Genomic DNA, 24,950 nt, shown 5'->3' with positions numbered 1-24,950 from the left:
GTTAGATAGATGGTTGTGTGGACGGTTGGGTAGATGGATGATGGATGATGGATGGACAGGTGGATAGATGTTTAGGTGGTTGGTGGATGGGTGCTTGGGTAGATGGATGATGGATGGTTAAGTAGGTGGTTGGGTAGATGGATGATGCATGGATGGGTAGGTGGGTAGAGGGATGGATGAGTGAATAGTTGGATGATGGATAGATGGGTGGGTGGATGTATCAGATGAGTCCTGTCTTCAAACCCCAATGCCTGGGAGAGTGAGGACAGGGTTATATCCCAAGGAAGGAGCAGCACTCAGCATATGTGGTGTCTTCTGAGCTGTTGCACTCAGCTCCCCGGCAGTTTGTGCATGAAGGTGTCCTGAGATAGTTTTTATGGGCTAAGCTAAACATGGCTCTAAAGGATTTAATGTAATTTAGGCTAAAGTTAGCTCTGGATTGGCATGGCATAGGATATGAATTGTTATTTTTGTTTTTATTATTTATTTTATAAAATCTTTTTTTTTAAAGATTTTATTTATTTATTTGACAGAGAGAGACACAGCGAGAGAGGGAACACAAGCAGGGGGAGTGGGAGAGGGAGAAGCAGGCTTCCCGCGGAGCAGGGAGCCTGATGCGGGGCTCGATCCCAGGACCCTGGGATCATGACCTGAGCCGAAGCCAGACGTTTAACGACTGAGCCACCCAGGTGCCCCAGGATATGAATTTTTATTTTAAACTAGTTTTTTATACCTTTTTGCACCATTTCTGTTATTTTTATTCATATGGTTTAAAGAAAAAACAAAAAAGACTATATGTTTAATTTATTGCCCCACCTATCAACATATAACGGACATCTTTCTGTATTAGTAAATATATTCCACAGTAGTACATTGTTTCCTGGATTTTAAATAGCCTTTTAAAAAGATTGTAAAAAAAATAATAAAAAATAAAATAAAATAAGAAGGTAGTTAAAAGTGAAGCACATATAGAAACTTCAGGTTACCTAGAAAAGTATTTGAAAAAGATGGGGAAAAAAATCACTAAAATTTAACCCTTCTGCGTTAACTCTATTAACTTTTTGGTGAATGTCCTCCAAATATTTCCATCTGTGTACGCTTACACATCAACACCATTCTAAAATCTACGTGGTTTTATTACGTTTTCCTCCCATTAAACCATGTGTTTTGGAGAACACATGGAGTGATGTAGGTACACACAGCCCTTTTAATATCTGCATAATATCCTATGTCATTTATCTTGCCATGATTTTTATTTAATTTGTTTCCATTGCCTCTTTTTTTTTTTTTTTTTAAAGATTTTATTTATTTGACAGAGAGACACAGTGAGAGGGAACACAAGCAGGGGGAGTGGGAGAGGGAGAAGCAGGCTCCCTGCTCAGGGAGCCTGATGCGGGGCTCGATCCCAGGATCCTGGGATCATGACCTGAGCCAAAGGCAGACGCTTAACTGACTGAGCCACCCAGGCGCCCTGTTTCCATTGCCTCTTGTACTGTGCTTTAAGGTTGACCCCTTTTTGGGTGTGGAAAGAGACGGTCATTCGGGTTACTTGAAGGAAAGGGAGCGTGAGAAAAGCTCCACGAGGCCCAGACTCGGCCAGGGCCACTGTGGGGATGCGGCCCCTCGGTCTTGGTCGGGTCTGCTTCTGTCTGGGGCCTGCCCTGTCCTCCCCTGGCCCGCTCTCTGCTCCGCACTCTGGCCGCCCGGTGGCTGCTCACCTCTGGCTTCTGGACCCTCATCCCTCTTAGACTTCAGCAGGTTATGTCCTTTCCCTGCTGGGAACTCCCCGCTGACCCTGTCGCACTGTGGAGGCTGCTGGGCCTGCTGCCGTGCCCCTCCCCGGTCCCAGCCACGCGGGCCGCCCTGCCGGACCTCTCCCACATGGCTCTCAGCACACCTTAGCATTCTTTATCGTTGTTATGTTTCTTCCCTCAAGTCCTTTGGAGGCAAGAACCTAAAACGCGTGGGGATCATCCTTCAAAGAGGAATCCTCATCTTGATGCTGTGTTGCTTTCCTTGCTGGGCCCTCTTCATCAATACGGAGCGCATCCTCCTGCTCTTGAAACAAGACCCCGAAGTCTCCAGGTCAGCAGCGTCTCTTAATGTCAGAACCCCAGGTTCAGAGTAAGTCACTGTCTGGTCCTCTTACCCATGTTGACATGTTCAGCCAATTCCCTGGACTCGAACTCCGTGGCAAATGGAAGCTGTGACGTGCAGACCACAGGATAGAGGGCTGGTGGGGTCCACCTGACACGGGGTGACACGGTGACCTGGTGCCGTGCCCAAAGTGAAAAGCTACAAGACAAGAACGTAATACCCTTGGCCCGAGTTGACCTTTCCCAGAGTTCCTCCATTGTGTTTTGCAGACGCACAGAGTATCTCTCTCCTCCCAGAGCAGAATAGGAACACAGTTGCCTTCACTTTTGTTTTTAGAGTTGGGGTTTTTTTAAACCTACAATTCCAGCAAGCTCTCTGGGATCGTCTTCAGGGTATGTGGGATCCAGGGAGGCATCTCTCCTTTTTTAGAAGACCGTTCCTCTGGCTTTAGTGTGAGATACACCTACAGTCCTGACTGAAAATGTTTCTAAATTTTGCCCAACTTTCAGTTCATTTTGCTGTGTTCATTCTACCTTTTCTGCTAAGAAGGAGCTGAAAGATGTGAAGTCCGGCTTCCCTTTAGAAAGCAGACCCTCAGCAGGCCTGATGTAGTGTTAATTTGGGTTGTAGAAAAGGTCTCTTAAGAGTGTTACTAAATTTCCCCATCTAAATTATTTTTAGTTTTAATTTTTAGAAAATACGGTATGGATTCAGTTTGAAGAAATAGGACCAGCAATTGTTTGAATATTAACTGAAGGCTGTTTGTTGTTTATTTCAGGATAGCCCAGATTTATGTGATGATTTTTATTCCGGCTCTTCCTGTAAGTGTCAAGGGTATTCTTTTTTTTTTTTTTTAGATATATTTATTTATTTACTAGAGTGAGAGAGAGAGAGAGAGAGCAGAGCAGGGGGGAGGGGCAGAGAGAGAAGCAGGCTCCCGGATGAGCTGGGAGCCCGATGCGGGGCTCGATCCCAGGACCCTGGGATCATGACCTGAGCAGAAGGCAGGCGCCCAACTGACTGAGCCAGCCACGCGTCCTGCATTGCAATGCATGAAGCAGCTCATGAATGTGGTCATGTGTGTGCCTCCCTCCTTTGTTTTATCATAGTGCTCTTCCTGTGTACATTCAACGAGTATGTCTTGGACCTGCCATCCCTCCCTTACTGATTCTCAGAGCTTGTACCACTTTGAGATCCCACAGCTTACACTGATCAGGAGAAGAACTTTCCTTCCTTATGCCATGGTTACTTTCGATCGCAAATTAATCAGGGTGTTTCCGGGGCTCCCCTGGGATCTGGGGAAGGTACCCCCAGCTAGCACCCTGGGAGCCATTCAGATGTCAAAGGAGTGAGCGGTTCCTGCTTCAGCCAGTTAGAAGTCGACTTGTCCGTTCGTCGGGGAGTCCTTTCTGGAAAATTCCAGACCACGTCGGGGAGTCCTTTCTGGAAAATTCCAAACAGTTAGCATCCTAGCATTGGTTGGTGTGGCGCTGGTTCTCCAAATTTGAGGTCTCATCAAGAAGAAATATCTTCTTGAAAAACAGAACTGACAGAAACTGTTGGAATTACAATTATACTTTCATATTAACAAGAGGTGTTTTTCTATTTCATCTTACAGGCAGCATTCCTGTTCCAGCTGCAGACGAGGTACTTACAAAGTCAGGTACAGATTCGTTTTCTATTTTTACTCCACGGTACTGGAAATGTGTGATAAATATTCTTAGGGAGTTTTCCATGAAAGCAATTCAGTTTTTTTTCCTGGAATTCTACCCAGAGCTCCTTGTTGGGGAGACGTGACATCTCGTAGATGGATTATGTTCAGCTCAGGAGATGCCCGTCTCCGACTGTCAGATTCCTGCCCCCACCCCTGGTGTTACTGTGCAGTCCGCACACTTCACCCCTTACCTCTTCTGTGAGCCACCTGCTTGCCTTCATGTGACTTCTGTCCACAGAAGCCGCTCTACTTTGATGGTGGCCAGCTCTGTTTAAACACATGGAGAATCCTAAAGAAAATGTTTATCCGAGGACCAGGGTAGAGTGGGCCACAGACCCAGAAGCAGCGAGGAGCTATGGCCCTGTAAAGCCCAGGGGGTTGGGTGGAACCTTCACCACACGCCTGCTGGGGGCCTGGCCTGGGGGTGTTCTGTATGAGATGATTTCATGAACCCTCACCGCGGCCCTGTGGAGAAGTCACTTGGCCAAGAAGTGTCTCCCAAATGGTCTTCCCGTGACGCCACATGCCAGGAATCGAGTTGCTGTGCATGCGATCCTTCCTTCTCTTCTCTCTCTGTGATATCACCTGGGGCCCAGCGGGTCATTCAGAAGCATTTACACACTGCTGGTTGGTTGGGTTTTACCAGTTTATTATCAAAGGATATGGCAGAGAATGCCAACGAACACCCAGACGGCAAGGTCTGTGGGAAAGGGGTGCCATTTTCCCAGCACGCCCTCATGTTCACCAACCTGGAAGCTCTCCGAACCCTGTGCTTTTGGGATTTTTATGGAGGCTTCCTCACATAGGCAGGATTGACCATTTACTCTGTTCCCAGCTCCTCTCCCCTGTCTGGAAAATGAGAGATGGGCTGAAAAAGTCAAGCTTCTAATCATGGCTTGGTGTTTCTCGTGACCAGTTCCCATCCAGGAGCCCACTGAGAGTCCCCTCATTACGACAAAAGGCACCCTTGTCACCCAAGACATTCCAAAGGATTTAGGAACTCCGTGTCAAGAACCCATGTTGAAAACCCCATGTATTAGAACAAAGGATTCCCCTAGTGCTCTTATCACTGGGGAAATTACCAGGGATTTAGGAGCTCTGTGCTGGGAACCGGGGGCGGGGCGGGGGCAGAGACCAATATGTATGTTTTCCGTTATTTCACACCACCTAACTGATTAGCTCTTGAAAATGCTATTTGTTTTCTTATTTGTCCGGGGATTTTAGGGCATCATCATGCCGCAAGTGATCACTGGGATTGCAGCGAACGTGATCAACGTGGGCATGAATGCCCTCCTGCTCTATGCCCTGGACCTCGGCGTGGTGTAAGTAGTGACCCTCTCATTCCCCAAATCCTGAGTGTCTGCTGTGTGCTGGCTCCAGTCCCAGGGGCTGGGGTACAGGGGAGTGAGGCAGCCCCGGAGGGAGCACTGAGAGATGCCTCCATATGATAGGGCGGGGGCTGGTGCTCGGGGCACCGGGAGGGGCAGCCAGCCTAGGCTGTTGCAAAGAATGAGAGGCTTAGTTGGGGGAGATGAGGGAGGATGCTGTGGAAGAAGTGATGTGTGAGCCAACACCTGCATGTCGGAGTGGAGTTAGCCCGAGGAGCCTGTGCGGATGGAGATGGGTGCCCCGAGCGAAGGCAGGAGGGGGCAGAGGACTGTAGGGATTCTCCTGCTCTCTCTGAGTTGTAAGAAACTGAGCCAGTTCCATCTTTATGGAGGAATTGGGAGGGTCCCCCGTAGAAGGCAGTGTCAGATTGGACCTCTCACGGAGGCGCCATGCTGTTGGTCCATCCCTCGGTCGAACCTTCTGGTGCACTGGCCCAGAGCCAGTCTCCCTCACATGTGGCGGACGTGGTCCCACCAGCGCTTGGAGACCCATCCCTGAGCCCTGGCAGTTTTTAGATGCTTTAGGGCAGCGTGGGTCTTTATAAATAAAAACTAGTTTAGTGGGTCATGATGGACACTTTAAAAAATGAGGTGTATTATGAATGAAATAAAACAAAATGAAATAGAATAGAATAGAAAATGAGAAGGTATGGGGGTATTTTCATGAGACGTTTGTTTCTGTGTGTGTGCGCCTGTGCATACACATATTATTGTGGGTACCGGGTAGTGATAGGAAATTTATTTCTTACTGTTAGTTGCAGTAGGAAACATATATATAAAAGCCATTAAGTAAAGGACAGTGGAGAGGTGGAATAAAAGAATAATGAATGAAAAAATGTTGGTAACATCTTCCTTATGCCAGGAAACTGAAAGAGGCTTTGGCTGTAAGAGTCAGCAGGCAGGTTTGCGAGCTGGTGATATCAACCCACGTAAACGCCTGAGTAGGGGGTCCGGGTTTCCCCTTCAGGTGCACATTACAGACCCTCTCTTCAAGGTTTCTTGAACAAAATAAATAAAAATCTTTAAAAAAAAAAAAGTTTCTTGAACAGATTTACGAAGGACAGTTTGGGGGTAGTTGGGTAAGAGGAGAAGAACCCATGGGAATGGATTAATCAGTGATAAAACTCAAGGATTGGTCAGAAGAGTAAAGTGAAAAAATAGACAGCAAGCAGTCCCGGGCTCTCTGTGCATCGTTTTATTTGTGGGGTAAAGTGTCATCTGTCGAAGATGCTCTAAGGTTATCTTGTAATAGCAAACAAATTTATTATAATCCTGGGAAATAAAACAACTATGAACCTTAGACCAGTATTTTGAACACAGTAGCTGTGTTTTGATACTCTATGTAACTAATTATGTGTAAGAATTTATCCGATGGGTTATTTCAGGCTGTGAGGACAAAGAATGGTGACAGATGTTTATGTTCTTTTGTTTTTTGGGTTGACGAATAGTCACATTTGGCTCTTCCACAAAATTCAGTGTTGGTGGAAAGAAAACAAGTCCATCATAAGTGGGTGCTGTATCATTAAAAGATAGCCCATGGGTTCTAGGCTTTTCTAAAGACTGTGATTCTCTAATGAAGCCAAAGCTCTTCGGGGGTAGCCTGTTTCTTTGTACTTGGACAGAAGACACTCACAGGGAATGATCACGTTCTCTCCTTCAGAGGATCTGCCTGGGCAAACACCACTTCCCAGTTCCTCCTGTCTGCTCTTCTTTTCCTGTATGTGTGGTGGAAAAAAATCCACGTCGACACTTGGGGAGGTATGAGGACTTTGGTTTCTTACATTTTGTTATTTATTATTCAGAAAGATGTAATTCTGGCTTGGGGAATTGTTTCCCTCCACAGAGAGTTGTTCTTTTTTTTTATTTTTAGATCTTTTGGAAAATTTAAAAATTACAGAAAATATTTAAATTAGTGGAAATAAAAATTACAGGTCAATATGAGATTTTTTAAAGATTTTATATCTATGAAGGCAGCTTTTGGTCATAGAAAACTGTTGGCAGCTGTTGGGTTGTAAGAATTGACACTTAATGAATTAAAATTGTGGATGCAAAAATCCTAACTGTTCTTTGCAATTTATCCTGCTACATTAAAGTGAAGTTGGATTAATGTCTTACCAACTCAAGTGAACAGATTGAACTCTCTTAAACAATCAGTACCACTTACAGGTTAGCTAAATTCCCTTAAATAGTTTAACATGCATTTGTAAATTTAGTAAAATGGGTTTGTTTTGTTTTGTTTTCTAATCTTTAAAATTGTGCTAAGGTATATCTCATGTAAAACCTGCCGTCTTAACCATTTTAAGTGCTCTTCAGTACATTCAAGATGTTGTGTAACCATCACCACCATCTATTTCAGAAACATTTCTATCACCCCAAACAGAAACCTTGTAACAGTTAAGCAATAACTCTCCGTTTTCCCTCCCTCCAGCCCCCGGTAATTCCAATCTACTTTCTGTTGATCTTGTACCTTGAAACTTTGCTGGAGTCATTCATTAACCCTAGCGGCTTTCTTGTAGATTCTTTGGGTGTTTCTACATACAGGATCATGCCATGTGTGAATAGAGATCATTTTACTTCTTTCTTCCCAGTTTTGGTGCCTTTTATTTCTTTTCTTGATTCGTCAGTCTGATAGAACTTCCAGCACAATGTTGAATAGAAGTAGCAAAAGCAAGCATCTTCGTCTTGTTTCTGATTTCAGGGGGAAAGTTTTCAGTCTTAGGCATTGATATGATACGTGTGGGATTTTTCATAGAAGCGCTTCATCAGGTTGAGAAAATTTCCTCTATTCCTAGTTTGTTGAGTGTTTCTGTTCATAAAAGTCTGTTGGATTTTTTTTTTCTGCATTAACTGAGATGAACACTCTTTGTTTTTCCCCCTTCGTTTTATTAACGTGATGTATCGCATTGATTGGTGTTAGTCAACTTGCATTTCTGGGATAAATCCCATTTGGTCACAGTGTACAATCCTTTGAATATGCTGCTGGGTGTAGTTTGCCAGTATTTTGTTGAGGATTTTTACATCCATATTCATAAGGGATATTGCTCTGTGGTTTTCTTTTCTTGGGTTGTCTTAATCTGGCCTTGGTAGCAGGGGATGCTGGCCTCATAGAACGAGGCCATGAGTTCAGTAGTGTTACTTACTCTTCTCTTTTTTGGATGAGGTGGAGAAAGATTGGTGTCAGTTCTTCAGATGTTTGCTTTAATTCACCAGTGAAGCCCTAGGTCATGGACTTTTCTCTGTTGGGAAATTTTCATCGCCTATTCAATCCCTTATTAAAGATTTGTTGAGATTTTCTATTTCTCTTGGGTCAGTTTAGGTGATTCCCGTGTTTCTAGGAATTTTGTCATGTCATCTCGTTATCTAACTTGTTTCCATACAGTTGTTCCTAGTACTCTCTTAAAATCCTTTTTATTAATGTGAAGTTGGTAGTAACGTCCCCAGTGTTATATTGGATTTCAGTTATTTGAGTCTTCACTCTTTTTCTCTTGGTCAGTTTAGCTAAAGTGTTGTCAATTCGTTGATCTGTTTTGGGTTTTTTTCCCCCAAAGAAACAATTTTTGGTTTCTTCTGTTACTTTTTTGTTCTGTATTTCATTTATCTCTGCTTTAATCTTCAGTATTTATGTTGTTCTAGCTTTGGGTTTCATTTGCTCTTTTTCTGTTTTGAAACTCAATGTGTAAGGTTAGTTTTATCAATTTGAGAGCTTCTCTCTTTTTTGACGTTAGGCATTTACAGCTATAAATTTCTGTTGGAGTGCTCCTTTGCTGCATCTCATCTGGTGTGTTATGTACTTGTTTTCTTTTGTTTCAGAGTATTTGCTGATTTCCTGTGGGTTTTTTTTTTAAACATTATTTACTTATTTATCTGACAGAGAGAGAGATAGCAAGAGAGAGAGCACAAGCAGGGGGAGTGGGAGAGGGAGAAGCAGGCTTCCCACTGAGCAAGGAGCCTGATATGGGGGCTTGATCCCAGGACCCTCTCTGGCCTCGTAAAAAGAGTTTGGAAGTTTTCTTTCCATTTCGATTTTTTGAAATAGCTTCAGAAGAATAGGTATTAATTCTTCTTTAAATGTTTGGTAGAATTCCCCTGGGAACCCATCTGGCCCTGGGCTCTTGTGTGTTGGGAGATTTTTTATTACGGCTTCAATTTCCTTGCTGGTGATGCATCCGTTCAGGTTTTCTCTTTCTTCCTGGTTCAGTTTTGGTAGTTTATACGTGTCTAGGAATGCATCCATTTCTTCCAGATTGTCTAATTTGTTGGCATATAGTTGCTCATAATATGTTCTTACAATTGTTTGTATTTCATTGGTGTTGGTTGTGATCTCCCCTCTTTCATTCACGATTTTATTTATTTGGGTCCTTTCTCTTTTTGATAAGTCTCGCCAGGGGGTTATCAATCTTATTAATTCTTTCAGAGAATCAGCTCCTAGTTTCGTTGATCTGTTCTGCTGTTGTTTTGGTTTCTATTTCATTGATTTCTGCTCTAATCTTTATTATTTCTCTTCTCCTGCTGGGTTTAGGGTTTATTTGCTGTTCTTTCTCCAGCTCCTTTTAGGTGTAGGGTTAGGTTGTGTATGCGAGGCCTTTCTTATTTCTTAAGAAAGGCTTGTAGTGCTATATACTTTCCTCTTAGGACCGCCTTTGCTGCATCCCAAAGATTTTGAACAGTTGTGTTTTCATTTTCACTTGTTTCCATGAATTTTTAAAAATTCTTCTTTAATTTCCTGGTTGACCCATTCATTATTTAGTAGGATGCTCTTTAGCCTCCATGTATTTGAGTCCTTTCCAAATTTCCTCTTGTGATTGAGTTCCAGTTTCAAAGCATTGTGGTCCGAAAATATGCAGGGAATGATCCCAATCTTTGGGTACCGGTTGAGACCTGATTTGTGACCCAGGATGTGATCTGTTCTGGAGAATATTCCATGTGCACTCAAGAAGAATGTGTATTCTGTTGCTTTGGGATGGAATGTTCTGAATTTATCTGTGAAGTCCATCTGGTCCAGTGTGTCATTCAAAGCCCTTATTTCCTTGTCGATCTTCTGCTTAGATGATCTGTCCCTTTCAGTGAGAGGGCTGTTAAAGTCCCCTACTATTATTGTATTATTATGGATGTGTTTCTTTGATTTTGTTATTAATTGGCTTGTATAATCGACTACTCCCATGTTAGGGGCATAAATATTTACAATTGTTAGATCTTCTTGTTGGATAGACCCTTTAATTATGATATCGTGTCCTTCCTCATGACTTATTACAGTCTTTGGTTTAAAAGCTAATCTGTCTGATACAAGGATTGCCACCCCAGCTTTCTTTTGATGTCCATTAGCATGATAAAGAGTTTTCCACCCCCTCACTTTCAACCTGGAAGTGTCTTTGGGTCTACAATGAGTCTCTTGCAGACAGCATATCGATAGGTCTTGCTTTTTTATCCAATCAGATACCCTGTGTCTTTTGATTGGGGGCATTTAGCCCATTTACATTCAAAGTAACTATTGAAAGATATGAATTTAATGCCATTGTATTGCCTGTAAGGTGACTGTTACTGTGTATTGTCTCTGTTCCTTTCTGGTCTATGTTGCCTTTGTGCTCTTTGCTTAGAGGACCCCTTTCAATATTTCTTGTAGGGCTGGTTTGATGATCACAAATTCTTTTTGTGATCAAATTCTGTTTGTCCTGGAGGTTTTTTTAAATTTATTTTTTTTTTATCACTCCTTCTATTTGGAATGACATCCTAGCTGGATAAAGTATTCTTGGCTGCATATTTTTCTCATTTAGCACCCTGAATATATCATGCTAGTCCTTTCTGGCCTGTCAGGTCTCCGTGGATAGGTCTGCTGCCAGTCTTATATATTTCTACCCTTGTAGGATACAGAGCTCTTGTCTTGAGCTGCTTTCAGGATTTTCTCTTTGTCTCTGAGATTTGCAAGTTTCACTATTATATGTTCGGGTGTTGACCTATTTGTATTTTGATTTTGAGGGGGGTTCTCTGTGCCTCCTGGATTTTGATGCCTGTTTCCTTCCCCAGATTAGGGAAGTTCTCTGCTATAATTTGCTCCAATATAACTTCTGCCCCTCTCTCTCTTTCCTCTTCTTCTGGGATCCCAGTTATTCTAATATTGTTTCACGTTATGGTATCATTTATCTCTCGAATTCTCCCCTTGTAGTTGTTTATCTTTTTCTCAGCTTCTTTATTCTCTATCGTTTGGTCTTCTATATCACTAATTCTCCCTTCTGCCTCATTTATCCTAGCAGTTAGAGGCTCCCATTTTTTATTGCATCTTATTAATAGCCTTTTTGATTTCAACTTGGTTAGATTTTAGTTCTCTGATTTCTCCAGAAAGGGATTCTCTAGTGTCTTCTATGCTTTTTTCAAGCCTAGCTAGTATCTTTATAATCATTATTCTGAACTCTAGTTCCGACATCTAACTAATGTCCATATTGATTAGGTCCCTGGCAGTTGGTACTGCCTCTTGTTCTCTTTTTTGAGGTGAGTTTTTCCATCTTGTTCTGTTCAGAGAAGAATAAATGAACGAGAGAACAGAATACTAAAATGGCAACAACGACCCCAGAGAAATATACACTAAACAAATCAGAAGAGACCCGAAACCAGGGGGAAAAAAAAAAAGAAAAAAGAGAATATAATCAGACAGGTGAGCAGAATAGAGCAATACACTGGATTCTGTGTATATTTTGGTCTGTTTTTTTGAAAACTAGATCCCAAAATTGTAAAGAAAGACAAACTTATACATAGAAAGATAAAATTAAATACATTGAAAAGATAGAATGTAACTGTAAAGATGAAAAATTTTTTTTTATTCTTATGTTAATCCCCATACATTACATCATTAGTTTTAGATGTAGTGTTCCATGATTCATTGTTTGTGCATAACACCCAGTGCTCCATGCAGAACGTGCCCTCCTCAATACCCATCACCAGGCTAACCCATCCTCCCACCCCCCTCCCCTCTAGAACCCTCAGTTTGTTTTTCAGAGTCCATCGTCTCTCATAGTTCGTCTACCCCTCCGATTTCCCCCCCTTCATTCTTCCCCTCCTGCTATCTTCTTCTTCTTCTTTTTTTTTCCTTAACATATATTGCATTATTTGTTTCAGAGGTACAGATCTGAGATTCAACAGTCTTGCACAATTCACAGCGCTTACCAGAGCACATACCCTCCCCAGTGTCTATCACCCAGTCACCCCATCCCACCCCACTCCAGCAACCCTCAGTTTGTTTCCTGCGATTAAGAGTTCCTCATATCAGTGAGGTCATATGATACATGTCTTTCTCTGTTTGACTTATTTCGCTCAACATAATACCCTCCAGTTCCATCCACGTCGTTGCAAATGGCAAGATCTCATTCCTTTTGATGGCTGCATAATATTCCATTGTATATATATACCACTTCTTCTTTATCCATTCATCTGTCGATGGACATCTTGGCTCTTTCCACAGTTTGGCTATTGTGGACATTGCTGCTATAAACATCGGGGTGCACATACCCTTTTGGATCCCTACTTTTGTATCTTTGGGGTAAATACCCAGTAGTGCAATTGCTGGATCATATGGTAGCTCTATTTTCAACTTTTTGAGGAACCTCCATACTGTTTTCCAGAGTGGCTGCACCAGCTTGCATTCCCACCAACAGTGTAGGAGGGTTCCCCTTTCCCCGCATCCCCGCCAACATCTGTTGTTTCCTAACTTGTTAATTTTAGCCATTCTGACATGTGTGAGGTGGTATCTCATTGAGATTTTGATTTGGATTTCCCTGACTCCGAGTGATATTGAGCACTTTTTCATGTGTCTGTTGGCCATTTGGATGTCTTCTTTGGAAAAATGTCTGTTCATGTCTTCTGCCCATTTCTTGATTGTAAAGATGAAAATTTAAAAAGCCTTTCACAGGGACGCCTGGGTGGCTCAGTCGGTTAAATGTCTGCCTCCAGCTCGGGTCATGATCTCAGAGTCCTGGGATTGAGTCCCACGTCAGGCTCTTTGCTCAGTGGAGAAGCCTGCTTCTTCCTCTGCCCCTCTCCCTGCTCGTGCTCTCTCTCTCTGATAAATAAATAAAATCTTAAAAAAAAAAAAGTGTTTAAAAAAAAGCCTTTAAGAAAACAAAAAAAAAGAAGAAAAAAACAACAACATAAAAGAGAATATGATCAGACAAGTGAATAGAACAAAGCCAAACATTAGATTTGGGGTGTATTTTGGTCTGTTAGAAGAAAGTGCATCCCAAATTTGTAAAGAAAGAAAAACAAACACACACACAAAAATAAATACAATGAAGTATAAAAATGAAAATTAAAAAAGATTTTAAAAAAGAGTTGATAAAATAAGAAAGTGGTTGAAAAAGGAAAGAAAAAAAAAATTAACTTTGAAAGACTAAAGAATCATGGGAAAAAAGCCATGGATTCTATGTGCATTATTCCCCTAGCGCTGGAGTTCTGCCGTTCACATTGATCGGTAAACTTGGTCTTGGCTGGCTGTTCTTGCTGATCTTCTGGGGGAGGGGCCTGTTGCCGTGGTTTCCAAAAGTCTTCGCCAGAGGCGGAATTGCCCTGCCCTTGCCGGGTCCGGACTAAGTAATCTGCTTGGGTTTGCTCTCCGGGGCTTTTGTTCCCTGCAAGCTTTCAGTACAGCTTTGGAGGCCGAGAGTGAAAATGGCGGCCTCCCAATCTCCGCCCCGGAGGAGCCGAGAACTCGGGGCCCCGCTTCTCAGTGAGCCCCCAGAGAAAAGCCGTCAGTCACTCCCGGCTCCCCGGTCTCCAGCCGCACTCCGTGCTCACCCGGCCTGTGACCGCGCGTTTCTATCTCTGGCACCCGACCCCGGGTGGAGTCTCCAAACCCAGCAGATCCCTGCGGTGCACTCCCGTTCGGCTCCTCCCGGGGGAGGAAGGTGAGTCTCCCCGGATCTGCCGCTTGTTGGGTCCCTGCTGGAGGAGCAGGGGCCCGACTGTGCCGCGGATCACGGTCTATGGCAACCCCGAGCTGAGAGCCCGCGCCTGGGCTCCGTCTCTGCAGCCGGCTTCCCCGCTCCGATCCCTGGGAGCTCTGCCGCACTCAGGCACCCCCGGTCTTTCTGTGACCCCGAGGGTCCTGAGACCACACTGTCCCGGAGGGTTCCACCCCCCGCTTAGCCACGAGAGTGACGTCCCTCAGCCGAGTCGACTTCTAGAAGTTCTGATTTTGTGCTCCACGGCTCTATCACTTGCCAGAAGCGGCCAACGGAGGCTCAGACCCCCGCCGTCTAGCTTCCCGAATATCACCTTGGATTCCCTTCTCTGCACGTCCTACCTTCCAGAAAGTGGTCGCTTTTCTGTTCAGAGGGTTGCTGCTGTTCTTTTCTTCAATCTCCTGTTGAGTTCGTAGGTGTTCAGAATGGTTTGATCCTTATCTATCTCAATTCCTGGGACCAGATGAAATATAGGTCTCCTACTTCTCTGCCATGTTCCTCTTGATGGTTGGTTCTTGATGTTGTTCTCCCATCAAGCCTTCACCTCCAAATTTGGGGGGATGGGGTGGGGCCCCAGACCCTCTCTTCTTCTCCTGGGACCCAATAAGGTGAGTGGCAAGATGGCTGTTGGTGTCTTTTTTTTTCTTATGTACAAAAACTCCTCAGTGTTTTTCAGGGCCTTCTTCCCCTCCCCCTTCTCTCCCTCTCATGTCCTGGACCTTAGATCCAAAGCATTGAGTTTCTCACATTCAAATTCATGGCACACATATGCCATTATGGCCTTCTCCCATTTTAGAGTGTTTTCTGCCTCCATTTCACAATTCCCACCCTCCTCTCTGAAGGCACCCTCTCTGTGCTTAATATATGTCTTTTGATTTGCATCTTTGAAAAATGCAAAGTAGTTTTTTTGGGCCTTCTGTATGTTTATATTTGCCTAATAGTATTATAGTTTAGATTTCTTTTCTCCCCCCCATAAGTTGTTTTCATTTGGCATGGAGATTGGCAAACGACCCCACTGACCCACAAGCAGCCACAGCTTGTTTCTGTAACTAAAGTTTGGTTGGAACACGGCCGCCCCAAATCACTTGCACATTGCCTGTTGCTATTCCCTCATTGCTACAGTGGCAGAGACCATCTGGCCTGCAATGCTGAAAATATTTGCTATTTGGCCCTTTATGGAAAAAGTTTATTGACCTCTCTGAGTTAGCACAACATTCTGTTATTTTAAGTCGTAGTGAAATATACATAACATAAAATTTATGGTGTTCACCATTTTTAAGCGTGTAAGTTAAGTAGTGTGAGGGACATTCACACTGTAGGGCCACCATCACCAGCATTCATCTCACAGAACTTTTTCATACCGCAAAACTGGAACTCTGTCCCCATTAAAGAGAAACTCCCGTTCCCCCTCCTTCCGTCCCCTGGCAACCACCATTCCATCATTCCACTTTCTATGTCCGACTTTGACTCCCCCAGATACCTCATATAAGTGGAATTATATACAGTATTTGTCTTTTTGTGTCTTAGCATAGTGTCCTCAGGGTTCATCCTTGTTGTAGCACCTGTCAGACCCTCCTTCCTGTTTTAAGGCTGAATCATACTCCATCGTATGTCTGTATTGCGTTCTGCATATCCACTTACCTGTCGATGAACATCTGGGCTGCTTCCACTTCTTGGCTTTTATGAGTAATACTGCTGTGAATGTGGGTGTGCAGATACCAGCAGACCTGGAGGTCATGCTTTCAAGTCTTTTTATGTATACTCAGAGGTGATATTCCAGATCATATGATACTTTTATTTTTAATTTTTTGAGGAACCACCACACTTTCTTTCTGTAGTGGCTGCACCACTTTAGATTACCCCCAGTAGTGCACAAGGGTTACAGTTTATCCACATCCTCACCAAGACATGTTATTTTTTGTTTCTTTTTTAAAGAAGTCATTCTAATGGGTGTGAGATATCATCTTATTATAATTTTGATCTGCATTTCCCTAATGATTAGTGATGTTGAGCATTCTTTCATGTGCTTGTTGGCTGTTTGTGTATCTTCTTTGGAGAAATGTGTATTCAAGTCCTTTGCTCATTTTTTAATTGGATTGTTTGTTGTCGTTCTTTGTATATTCTGGTTATTATGATATCCAGATATTCTTATCAGATATATGATTTGCACATATTTTTTCCCGTTCCGTGGGCTGCCAGATTCTGTTCTGTTGATTGTGTCCTTGGATGCACAGAAGTTTTAAATTTTGATGTAGTTGGAAGGATCTGTTTTTATATTAGTTGCCTGTGAGCAGTACATTTTCAGATCTAACCATATTGCCATATATGCATCTGGTGTTCTGCTTTTAACTGTAATACGCATTGATCATAGTTTGCTTCTCTAGCTTCCCAGTGATGATCTCTTTGATGCCCCCAGTAGCGCACAACCATAACCTGCCTCAGTGAACAGCCTGCATGTGTTCTTACAGAGCTCTCTGAAAGTCTCTCTGCCACTTATACCCAGGTGTGAAATGTGTGGGTGGGAGGGCATATACATACTTCAGTTTCACTACGTATTGCCAGCCCTATTCCCACCATCTCGAACTCTGGTCTTATTTGACCTCTTTAAATGTATTATTTTCCTGGACAACTATGGTTACTCCCAGTCTCTGGCCATTTGGAGGAGGCAGGCATGTGAAATAGAATTGTTGGCATCAGAGACTGCTGCAAGGTAAAAGCTGTTTTCTTTCTTCCCTGTTCTCCAGGTTGGACTTGGGACTGTTTGCAGGAATGGGGCTCCTACATCCAGCTGGCTATTCCCAGTATGTTCATGGTGTGCATTGAGTGGTGGACCTTTGAGATCGGAACTTTCCTTGCAGGTTTGTCAACAATCCAGTAGAAATCCCAGAACAGCCTGGCCACTCTTGTCTCCAGAGCTTCTCAAGAGACATAGGCCTTACTTTTCCTTCCTTTCCATTGTGTCAAGCGCTCATGGAAGTTTCAACATAGGTTTAAACCCTTGTTTGACCGTAAGCGTGTTCAAGTTGAGTGGGGCTTAGGTTGGCCTCACTGCCCTTCACTTTATAGGTTCGGAAAGGGAGGTCGCAGTTAAAAAAAAGGTTTGGCAAGGTCATGGGGAGGGAGAACAGAAACCCGAATCTGGGTCTCCTGACTCACTCTGACCCTCTGCTTCTGCTGACTTTTGCTAGGCATCGTTCAAGTGTTTAAACCATTTACAAACACAGAGTGACTGATTTGGCTCTGTCAGCTATAATAATTTCGGTTATAGGTATTCACCTTAGCCACCTTATTGCTAGTAAAGTAATAGAGGAAATAATAGAGACAGAGGATGATAATGGTTGATGTTACAGCTTCTGGGGACAGTTGAATACTCCAGTAGTCGCACCACGTCTATACAGAGTTCCATACCCTCCGTTCTTCCCCTCCCACGTTGTGACCCTACAGCTCCCCAAGCAATGACCTGCAACTCTAGGAGCCTCGTGGTTTTCTACTTTAAACCTGACGTTTTGTTCCTTGGTGGAACAGGGGCTTATGGGTTGAACCTGTATCAGGTCTTAGCTGCCCTAGTTCTTGGAAGCTTTCTGGAACTGGACATCTGGGGCTCTCCTCAGCACAGCCTGGATAGTGAATTGTGCCATTGGGTTATGCTTCTGGGACCAATCCTGGCTTCTTTTTAAATTCTTTCTTTTTTTTTTTTTTAAGATTTATTTATTTGAGAGAGTAAGAGAGAGCATGTGAGTGAGTCGGGGGAGGGGCAGAGGGAGAGAGCCTTCAAGCAGACTCCTGCGGTGCTCAGTATCATGACCCTGAGATCATGAGCTGAGCGGAAACCAAGAGGTGGACACCTAACCAACTGAGCTATCCAAACACCCTCTCGCTTCTTTTAAATTAAGATATATTCTAGTTTCCTAAGGAAAATGTTTGCTTTAGCCCACTTTCTAAGATGTGTTTTATGTGTGTCTGTGCCAACATTTCAGGACTGATTAGTGTGACAGAGCTTGGGGCCCAGGCCATCATTTACGAGCTGGCCTCTGCAGCCTACATGGTAAGAACCTTCGGGGTGAGACCCAGCACCTTCTCTGCATAAACTCTGCTGGGCCATTGTCACTCATCCATTCAGCCCGCCATCCCATGCCATGCGCTGAGGAGAGAGGAGAGGTAGACAGCAGGAGAGGGAGCACAGCATACTTGGGGGGGGGGGGGGTGTGGATTTTGGAGCCAGATGCTGGGTTTGAGTCCTGCCGTGCTGCTCCCCAACTGCAACTCTGGGCTCATTACTTAACCTTCCTGAGCTTCAGTTTTCTCATGTACAAAATGGGAAAAAAATAATACATGTGTAGGGAGTGAAGACTGAATAGGATAGATAATGTGTTAAAGCACTTAGCACAATGCCTGGCACGTTTATTCAACAAATATGGAGTTGGTGCTAGGGTACGATAGAGAGAGAGATGGAGACCGTCCCTGCCTTCTCGTGGCCTGTAGTCTGGTAGGGAGACAGAGACAAAGAAGTAAACAGATACCTGAAGGCATTCCAAACATATATGGCACGTACCATAGAAGAAGCAAAAAAAAAAAGTCTGAGATGCATAAAAATAGAGATGGATGCCTTTTTAGGGAAGGCAGTTGGAAACAGTCCTTCTGGAAAGGGGAGAAGGAGCCAGCCCGGGAAGCCGGAGGCTGAGAGCTGACTGCAGAGCCTGAGCAAAGGCTCCATGCTGGAAAAGGGCACATGGTGTGTTCAGGGACCCAAAATAGGAACCGGGCTGAAGGGATTCGTGAGGAAAGAAAGGTGTGACCTGTAGAAGCTGGCTTAGGGGAGAACAGGTGTTTGGCGGGGTTCTGAAGGAGGCTACTGGAATCACCCAGGTGAGCACGAAGGAAGCTGCTGGTGGATGGGGAGAGAAGTGGGTGAGTTAGTTGTGTTGTAGGGCAGAATTGGTAGGACATGACCAGGGTTTGGATGTGGAAGGCAAGGCAGTGAATAGGAAGAATCACAAACGGCCCCCGAGTTTCTGGCTTGAATAACCGCCTTGTACCTCTTGATTCTTTTGCAATATTCCAAACCTGGGCAAATACTCCTCCCCTCTCTTTTTTTTTGATTCTTATTTTTTTTTAAAGCTCAACAAAGGCCACCTGGGCAGTGGGATTATGGGCCATTTTTGTTTCCATGTTTTTTTCTTTTTTTCTCAAAAATGAAAACAGGGTTTTTTTTAGTGGGGATTGATGACATCGTTAAAGAATAAAAAGGGTGAGTGTCGAGGAGCAAATCCCAAAATGTAGAAGTCAGGAATAGGATAACTCAGCCAAGAGGGAGGACAGGCCAGTGTGGAATGAAGAAAATCAAGAGAGCGTGTCATGCAGGAAGCCAGCAATGAAGAACCATTCATGGAAGGAATGACAGTTGGGTGGAGGGTTACTGCGGGGTCCCATAAGGTGAGGATGGAAAGTGTCCCTTAGCTTTCAGGTCATCGGAGACCTTAGATGGGAAGCGAGAACCATGGTGAAGGGGCAGAAGCTGCTGAGGTAGACAGTTCTGCCTGGAGGTTTGGTAGTTGATGGTGAGAAAGAATCCCATCAAGGGAGGGTTTTGGTGTTGCTTTTAGATTTAAATGGGGCTACTAGAGCTTGTGTATAGGTATGTGGTCAACAGTAACCATCTTCTACATCTGTCATCTTCGGAGCTTCTGTTTTTCTACCTGCTCTATCATAGCCTTCCTTTTGTTTTATTTTTATTTTTAATTGTGCTAAAATACCACATAACATAAAATTTACCATTTTTTCCATTAATTTATTTGAGAGTGTGCACGAGAGAGCACAATTTAGTCATGTTAACATGGTTGTGCAGCCAAGCTCCAGAACCTTTTCATCCCATAAGACTCTAAACTCTACCCATTCCACAGTTACCCACTCCCCCTGCCCTCAGCCTCTGGCAACCACTATTCCACTTTCTGTTTCTTGTCACAGGCTTTCCTTTGTCAAAGAGGCAGTAAGGCAATAATTCTTCATTATTCCTATGGAAAAAAACAAGTTCCCACAGGGGTGAGATTACAATCAAAATTACAAAATACAAAGAAATAACCCACCATGAGCAAGAGTTTGGACAGACGAAACAAACAGAAAAATTAGAGTTCACAGCTTGAGATGATGGAGTAATAATCGGGGAATAGAATATTATGTTTAAAGTCATTAAACAAAAGAAGGAGCTGAAACCAAAAGAACAATATTTGGAAAAGAACCAGGTAGGATTTTTAAAATTACAAATTATAGCCATAGAAATGTAATACTTGATAGCATAAACAGATTAGTTAAAGCTGGAAAATCAAATGATCAACTTGAAGACCAATCGATGGAAGTTCCAGAATAAAACAAAGATATATAAGTAGACGGAATTAGATACAAAGACGAATCCATGCATACGTGATCAGATGATTTTTAACAAAGATGCCAAGACCATTCAATGGGGAAAGGACAGTCTTTTCAGTAATGGGTACTGGAAAACTGAATATCCATCCACATGCAAAAGAATGAGGTTGCACTCTTACCTCACACCATATACAAAAATTAACTCAAAGTGGATCAAAGACCTAAATGTAAGCCCTAAACAATAAAACTTTAGAAGAAGACGTAAGGCAGAAGCTTCACGACATTGGATTTGGTAATGATTTCTTACACATGACACCAAAGGCATGGGCAACAAAAGAAAAAACAGACAAGCTGGACTTCACGAAAACTGAAAAATTATGTGCATCCGAAGATAATATCCACAGAATAAAAAGGCAACCCATGGAATGGGAGAAAATATTCACAAATCCTATGGGATAAGGGATTAATATCCAGAACATAGAACTCCTAAAACTCAGTAGCAAACAAACAACTGGATTCAAAAGTGGGCAAAGGACTTGAATAGATATTTCTCCAAGGAAGATACTCAGATGTACAATAAGGACATGAAAATATGCCCAACATCACTGATCATTAGGAAATACTTACAAAAAAACTATATTGGGATACCATCTCATACCCGTTAGGATGGCTACTATTTTTTTTTTTTTAAAGATTTTATTTATTTATTTGACAGAGAGAGAGATAGCGAGAGAGGGAACACAAGCAGGGGGAGTGGGAGAGGGAGAAGCAGGCTTCCCGCAGAGCAGGGAGCCCGACGCAGGGCTCGATCCCAGGACCCTGGGATCATGACCTGAGCCGAAGGGAGGTGCCCAACGACTGAGCCACCCAGGCGCCCCAGGATGGCTACTATTAAAAAAACAAACAAACAAAACTAACAGGTGTTGGTGAGGGTACAGAAGAATTGGGACCCTTGTGCACCATTGGTGGGAATGTAAAATGGCACACCCACTTTGGACAAAGTGCAGTGGTTCCTCAAAAAATTAAAAGGATCATCTGATCGGCAGTGTCACTTCGGGATATACATAAAAGGAACTGAAAGCAAGATCTCCAAGAGCTATCTGCACACCCATGTTCATAGCGGCATTATTGACGAGCCAAAGGTAGAAGCAACCCAAGTGTCCACCGACAAATGAGTGGAGAAGCAGAACGCGATACAGACAAACAATGGAGGATTACTCAGCCTTAAAAAGGAAGGAGGGTCTGACAGGTGCTACAACATGGATGAACCCTGAGGACACTATGCTAAGTGAAATAAGCCAGTCATACAGGCATACCTCGGAGATAGTGCAGGTTTGGTTCCAGACCCCACCACAAAGTGAAGATCGCAATAAAGTGAATGAACAGGTTTTTTGTTTGTTTGTTGTACAGTACATATAAAAGTCATGTTTATACTGTAGTCTGTTAAGTGTGTAATGGCACATGTCTAAAAAAATGTACATGCCCTAATTAAAAAGAGTTCTTCACTAAAGAATACTAACCATCATCTGAGCTTTCAGCAAGTTGTAATCTTTTCACTGGTGGAGGGTCCTGTCTTGATGTTGATGGCTGCTGACTGATGAAGGGTGGTGGCTGCCAGAGGTTGGGTGGCCGTGGCAGTTTTTAAAAACGAGACAGTGAAGTTTGCTGCATTGATTAACTCTTCCTTTCATGAGCGATTTCTCTGTGGCGCCGGATGCTGTTTGATAGCGTTTCATCCACCATAGAACTTCTTTCCAAATTGGAGTCCATCCTCTCAAACCCTGCTGCTGCTTTATCTACTAAGTTCATGTAATATTCTAAATCCTTTGTAGTCATTTCAACAATCTTCACAGCATCTTCACCAGGAGTAGATTTTCTCTCAAGAAACCACATTCTTTGCTCATCCATGAGAAGCAGCTGTTCATTCAAGTTTTATCATGAGATTGCAGCCATTCGGTCCCATGTTCAGGCTCCACTTCTGCTTCTAGTTCTCTTGCTGTTTCCACCACATCTCCAGTGACTTCCTCCACTGAAGTCTGGAACCCCTCAAAGTCATCCATTAAGGTTGGAATCAACTTCTTCCAAACTCCTGTTCATGTTGATATTTTGACCTCTTCCCATGTTGATGAATGTTAATGGCATCTAGAATGGTGAATCCTTTCCAGAAGGTTTTCTTTTTTTTCTTTTTTAAGATTTTTATTTTATTTTATTTTATTATTATTATTTTGAGAGAGAGAGAGGGCATGAGCAGGGAAGAGGGTCAGAGGGAGAAGCAGACTACCCGCTGAGCAGGGAGCCTGATGCGGGGCTCAATCCCAGGACCCCAAGATCATGACCTGAACCAAAGGCAGATGCTTAACCAACTGAGCCACCCAGGAGTCCCTTTCCAGAAGGTTTTCAATTTACTTTGCCCACATCCATCAGAAGAATAACCGTCTATAGCAGCAATATCCTAATGAAATGTATTTCTTAAATAGTAAGACCTGAAAGTTAAAATGACTCCTTGATCCATGGGTTGCAGAGTGGATGCTGTGTTAGCAGGCCTCAAAAGAACAATCTCACTGTTCATCTCCACCAGAGCTCTTGGGTGACCAGATGCATTGTCAGTGTGCAGTAATATTTTGAAAGGAACCTTTTTTTCTGAGTAGTAGGTCTCAACAGTGGGCTTAAAATATTCCGTAAACTATGTTGTAAACAGATGTGCTGTCATCTAGGCTTTGATATTCCACTGATAGAGCACAGGCAGAGTAGATTTAGCATCATTCTTAAGGGCCCTAGGAATTCCAAACTGGTAAATGAGCATTGGTTTCCGCTTTAGTCACCAGCTGTGTTAGCCCCTAGCAAGAGAGTCAGACCTTTGAAGCCAGACATTGACTTCTGTCTAGCTATGGAAGTTCTGGATGGTATCTTCTCATACAAAGCCGTTCCACGTACACTGAAAATCCATTGTTGAGTGTAGCCGCATTCATTAATGATCTTAGCTCATTCTTCAGGAGAACTTGCTGCAGCTTCCACATCAGCACTTGTTCCTTTACCTTGCACTTCGATGGTATGAAGATGGCTTCTTTCCTTAAACCTCCTGAACCAACCTCTGCTAGCTTCAGACTTTACTCCAGCGGCTTCCTCACCTCTCAGCCTTCACAGAATTGAAGAGCATTAGGGCCTTGCTCTGGGCTAGGCTTTGGCTTAAGGGAATGTTGGGGCTGGTTTGGCATTCTCTCCAGACCATTAAACCTTTCTCCACATCAGCAATAAGGCTGTTTTGCTTTCTTATCATTTGTGTGTTCAGTGTAGCACTTTTCCTTTCCTTCAAGAACTTTTCCTTTGCATTCACAACTTGGCTGACTGGAGCAAGAGGCCTCACCTTCAGCCCTGTCTGAGCTTCTGAGAGGTCTTCCTCACTAAGCTCAATCATTTCTAGCTTTTGATTTCAAGTGAGAGACAAGGGACTCTTCCTTTCTCTTGAACACTTACAGGCCATTATAGGGTTATTACTTGGCCTAATTTAAATTTTTTTTTTTTTAAGATTTTATTTATCTGTGAGAGAGAGAATGAGAGACAGAGAGCATGAGAGGGAGGAGGGTCAGAGGGAGAAGCAGACTCCCTGCTGTGCAGGGAGCCCGATGTGGGACTCGATCCCGGAACTCCCGGATCATGACCTGAGCTGAAGGCAGTCGCTTAACCAGCTGAGCCACCCAGGCGCCCTAATTTTAATATTTTTGTGTCTCAGGGAAGAGGGAAGACTGAGAAAAGGGAAGAGAGATGGGGGAACATCTGATTGCGGAGTAGACAGAGCGCACACAACATTTCTCAGTTAGGTTTGCTGTCTTAAATGGATGCAGTTTGTGCTGTCCCAAAACAATGACAACAGTAACATCAAAGATCAACGATCACAGATCATCTTAATAAGTATAATAATAATGAAAAAGTTGGAAATATTGCAAGACCAAAATGTGATGCAGACATGGTGCTGATGGACTTGGTTGACGCAGGGTTGCCACATTTTAATTTGTAAAAAATCGCAGTATCTGCAAAGCACACTAAAGCAAACAATAAAACAAGGTATGCCTATATTGTGTGATTCCACTTATATGAGGTCCTTAGAGTAGTGAAAATCAGAGACAAAGTAAAATGGTGGTTGCCAGGGGTTGGGAGGGAGGAATGGGGAGTTATTTATTTTTTATTTCAGTTTCACAAGATGAAGGAAGTTCTGGAGATGGATGGTGGTGATGGTTGCACAACCTTATGAATCTATTTAATACCATTAAACTGTAGGGGCGCCTGGGTGGCTCAGTTGTTAAGCGTCTGCCTTCGGCTCAGGTCATGATCCTGGGGTCCTGGGATCAAGCCCCGCATCAGGCTCCCCGCTCTGTGGGAAGCCTTCTTCTCCCTCTCCTGCTCCCCCTGCTTGTGTTCCCTCTCTGACTGTCTCTCTCCCTGTCA

The 24,950-nt window shown here is 43.4% G+C and overlaps 1 protein-coding gene across 1 annotated transcript in view; it reads left to right on the top strand.

Moving 5' to 3' along the window:
* The window catches only part of LOC110584463 (multidrug and toxin extrusion protein 2-like), a 57,338-nt gene that overhangs the window by 7,513 nt on the left and 24,875 nt on the right, over positions 1 to 24,950 (top strand). The window contains exons 4-10 of the mRNA XM_044921804.1: positions 1,937 to 2,085; positions 2,876 to 2,918; positions 3,716 to 3,760; positions 5,036 to 5,133; positions 6,860 to 6,957; positions 16,889 to 17,002; positions 18,122 to 18,189. Coding sequence (XP_044777739.1) covers positions 1,937 to 2,085; positions 2,876 to 2,918; positions 3,716 to 3,760; positions 5,036 to 5,133; positions 6,860 to 6,957; positions 16,889 to 17,002; positions 18,122 to 18,189 — 615 coding nt within the window. The remainder of the gene's footprint in view (positions 1 to 1,936; positions 2,086 to 2,875; positions 2,919 to 3,715; positions 3,761 to 5,035; positions 5,134 to 6,859; positions 6,958 to 16,888; positions 17,003 to 18,121; positions 18,190 to 24,950) is intronic.

Source organism: Neomonachus schauinslandi, chromosome 15 (genome assembly GCF_002201575.2).
Source record: "Neomonachus schauinslandi chromosome 15, ASM220157v2, whole genome shotgun sequence".
Classification (NCBI taxonomy): Eukaryota; Metazoa; Chordata; class Mammalia; order Carnivora; family Phocidae; genus Neomonachus; species Neomonachus schauinslandi.
Note: the sequence above shows the minus strand (reverse complement) of the source record. Positions and strands in the feature narration are given on the sequence as shown.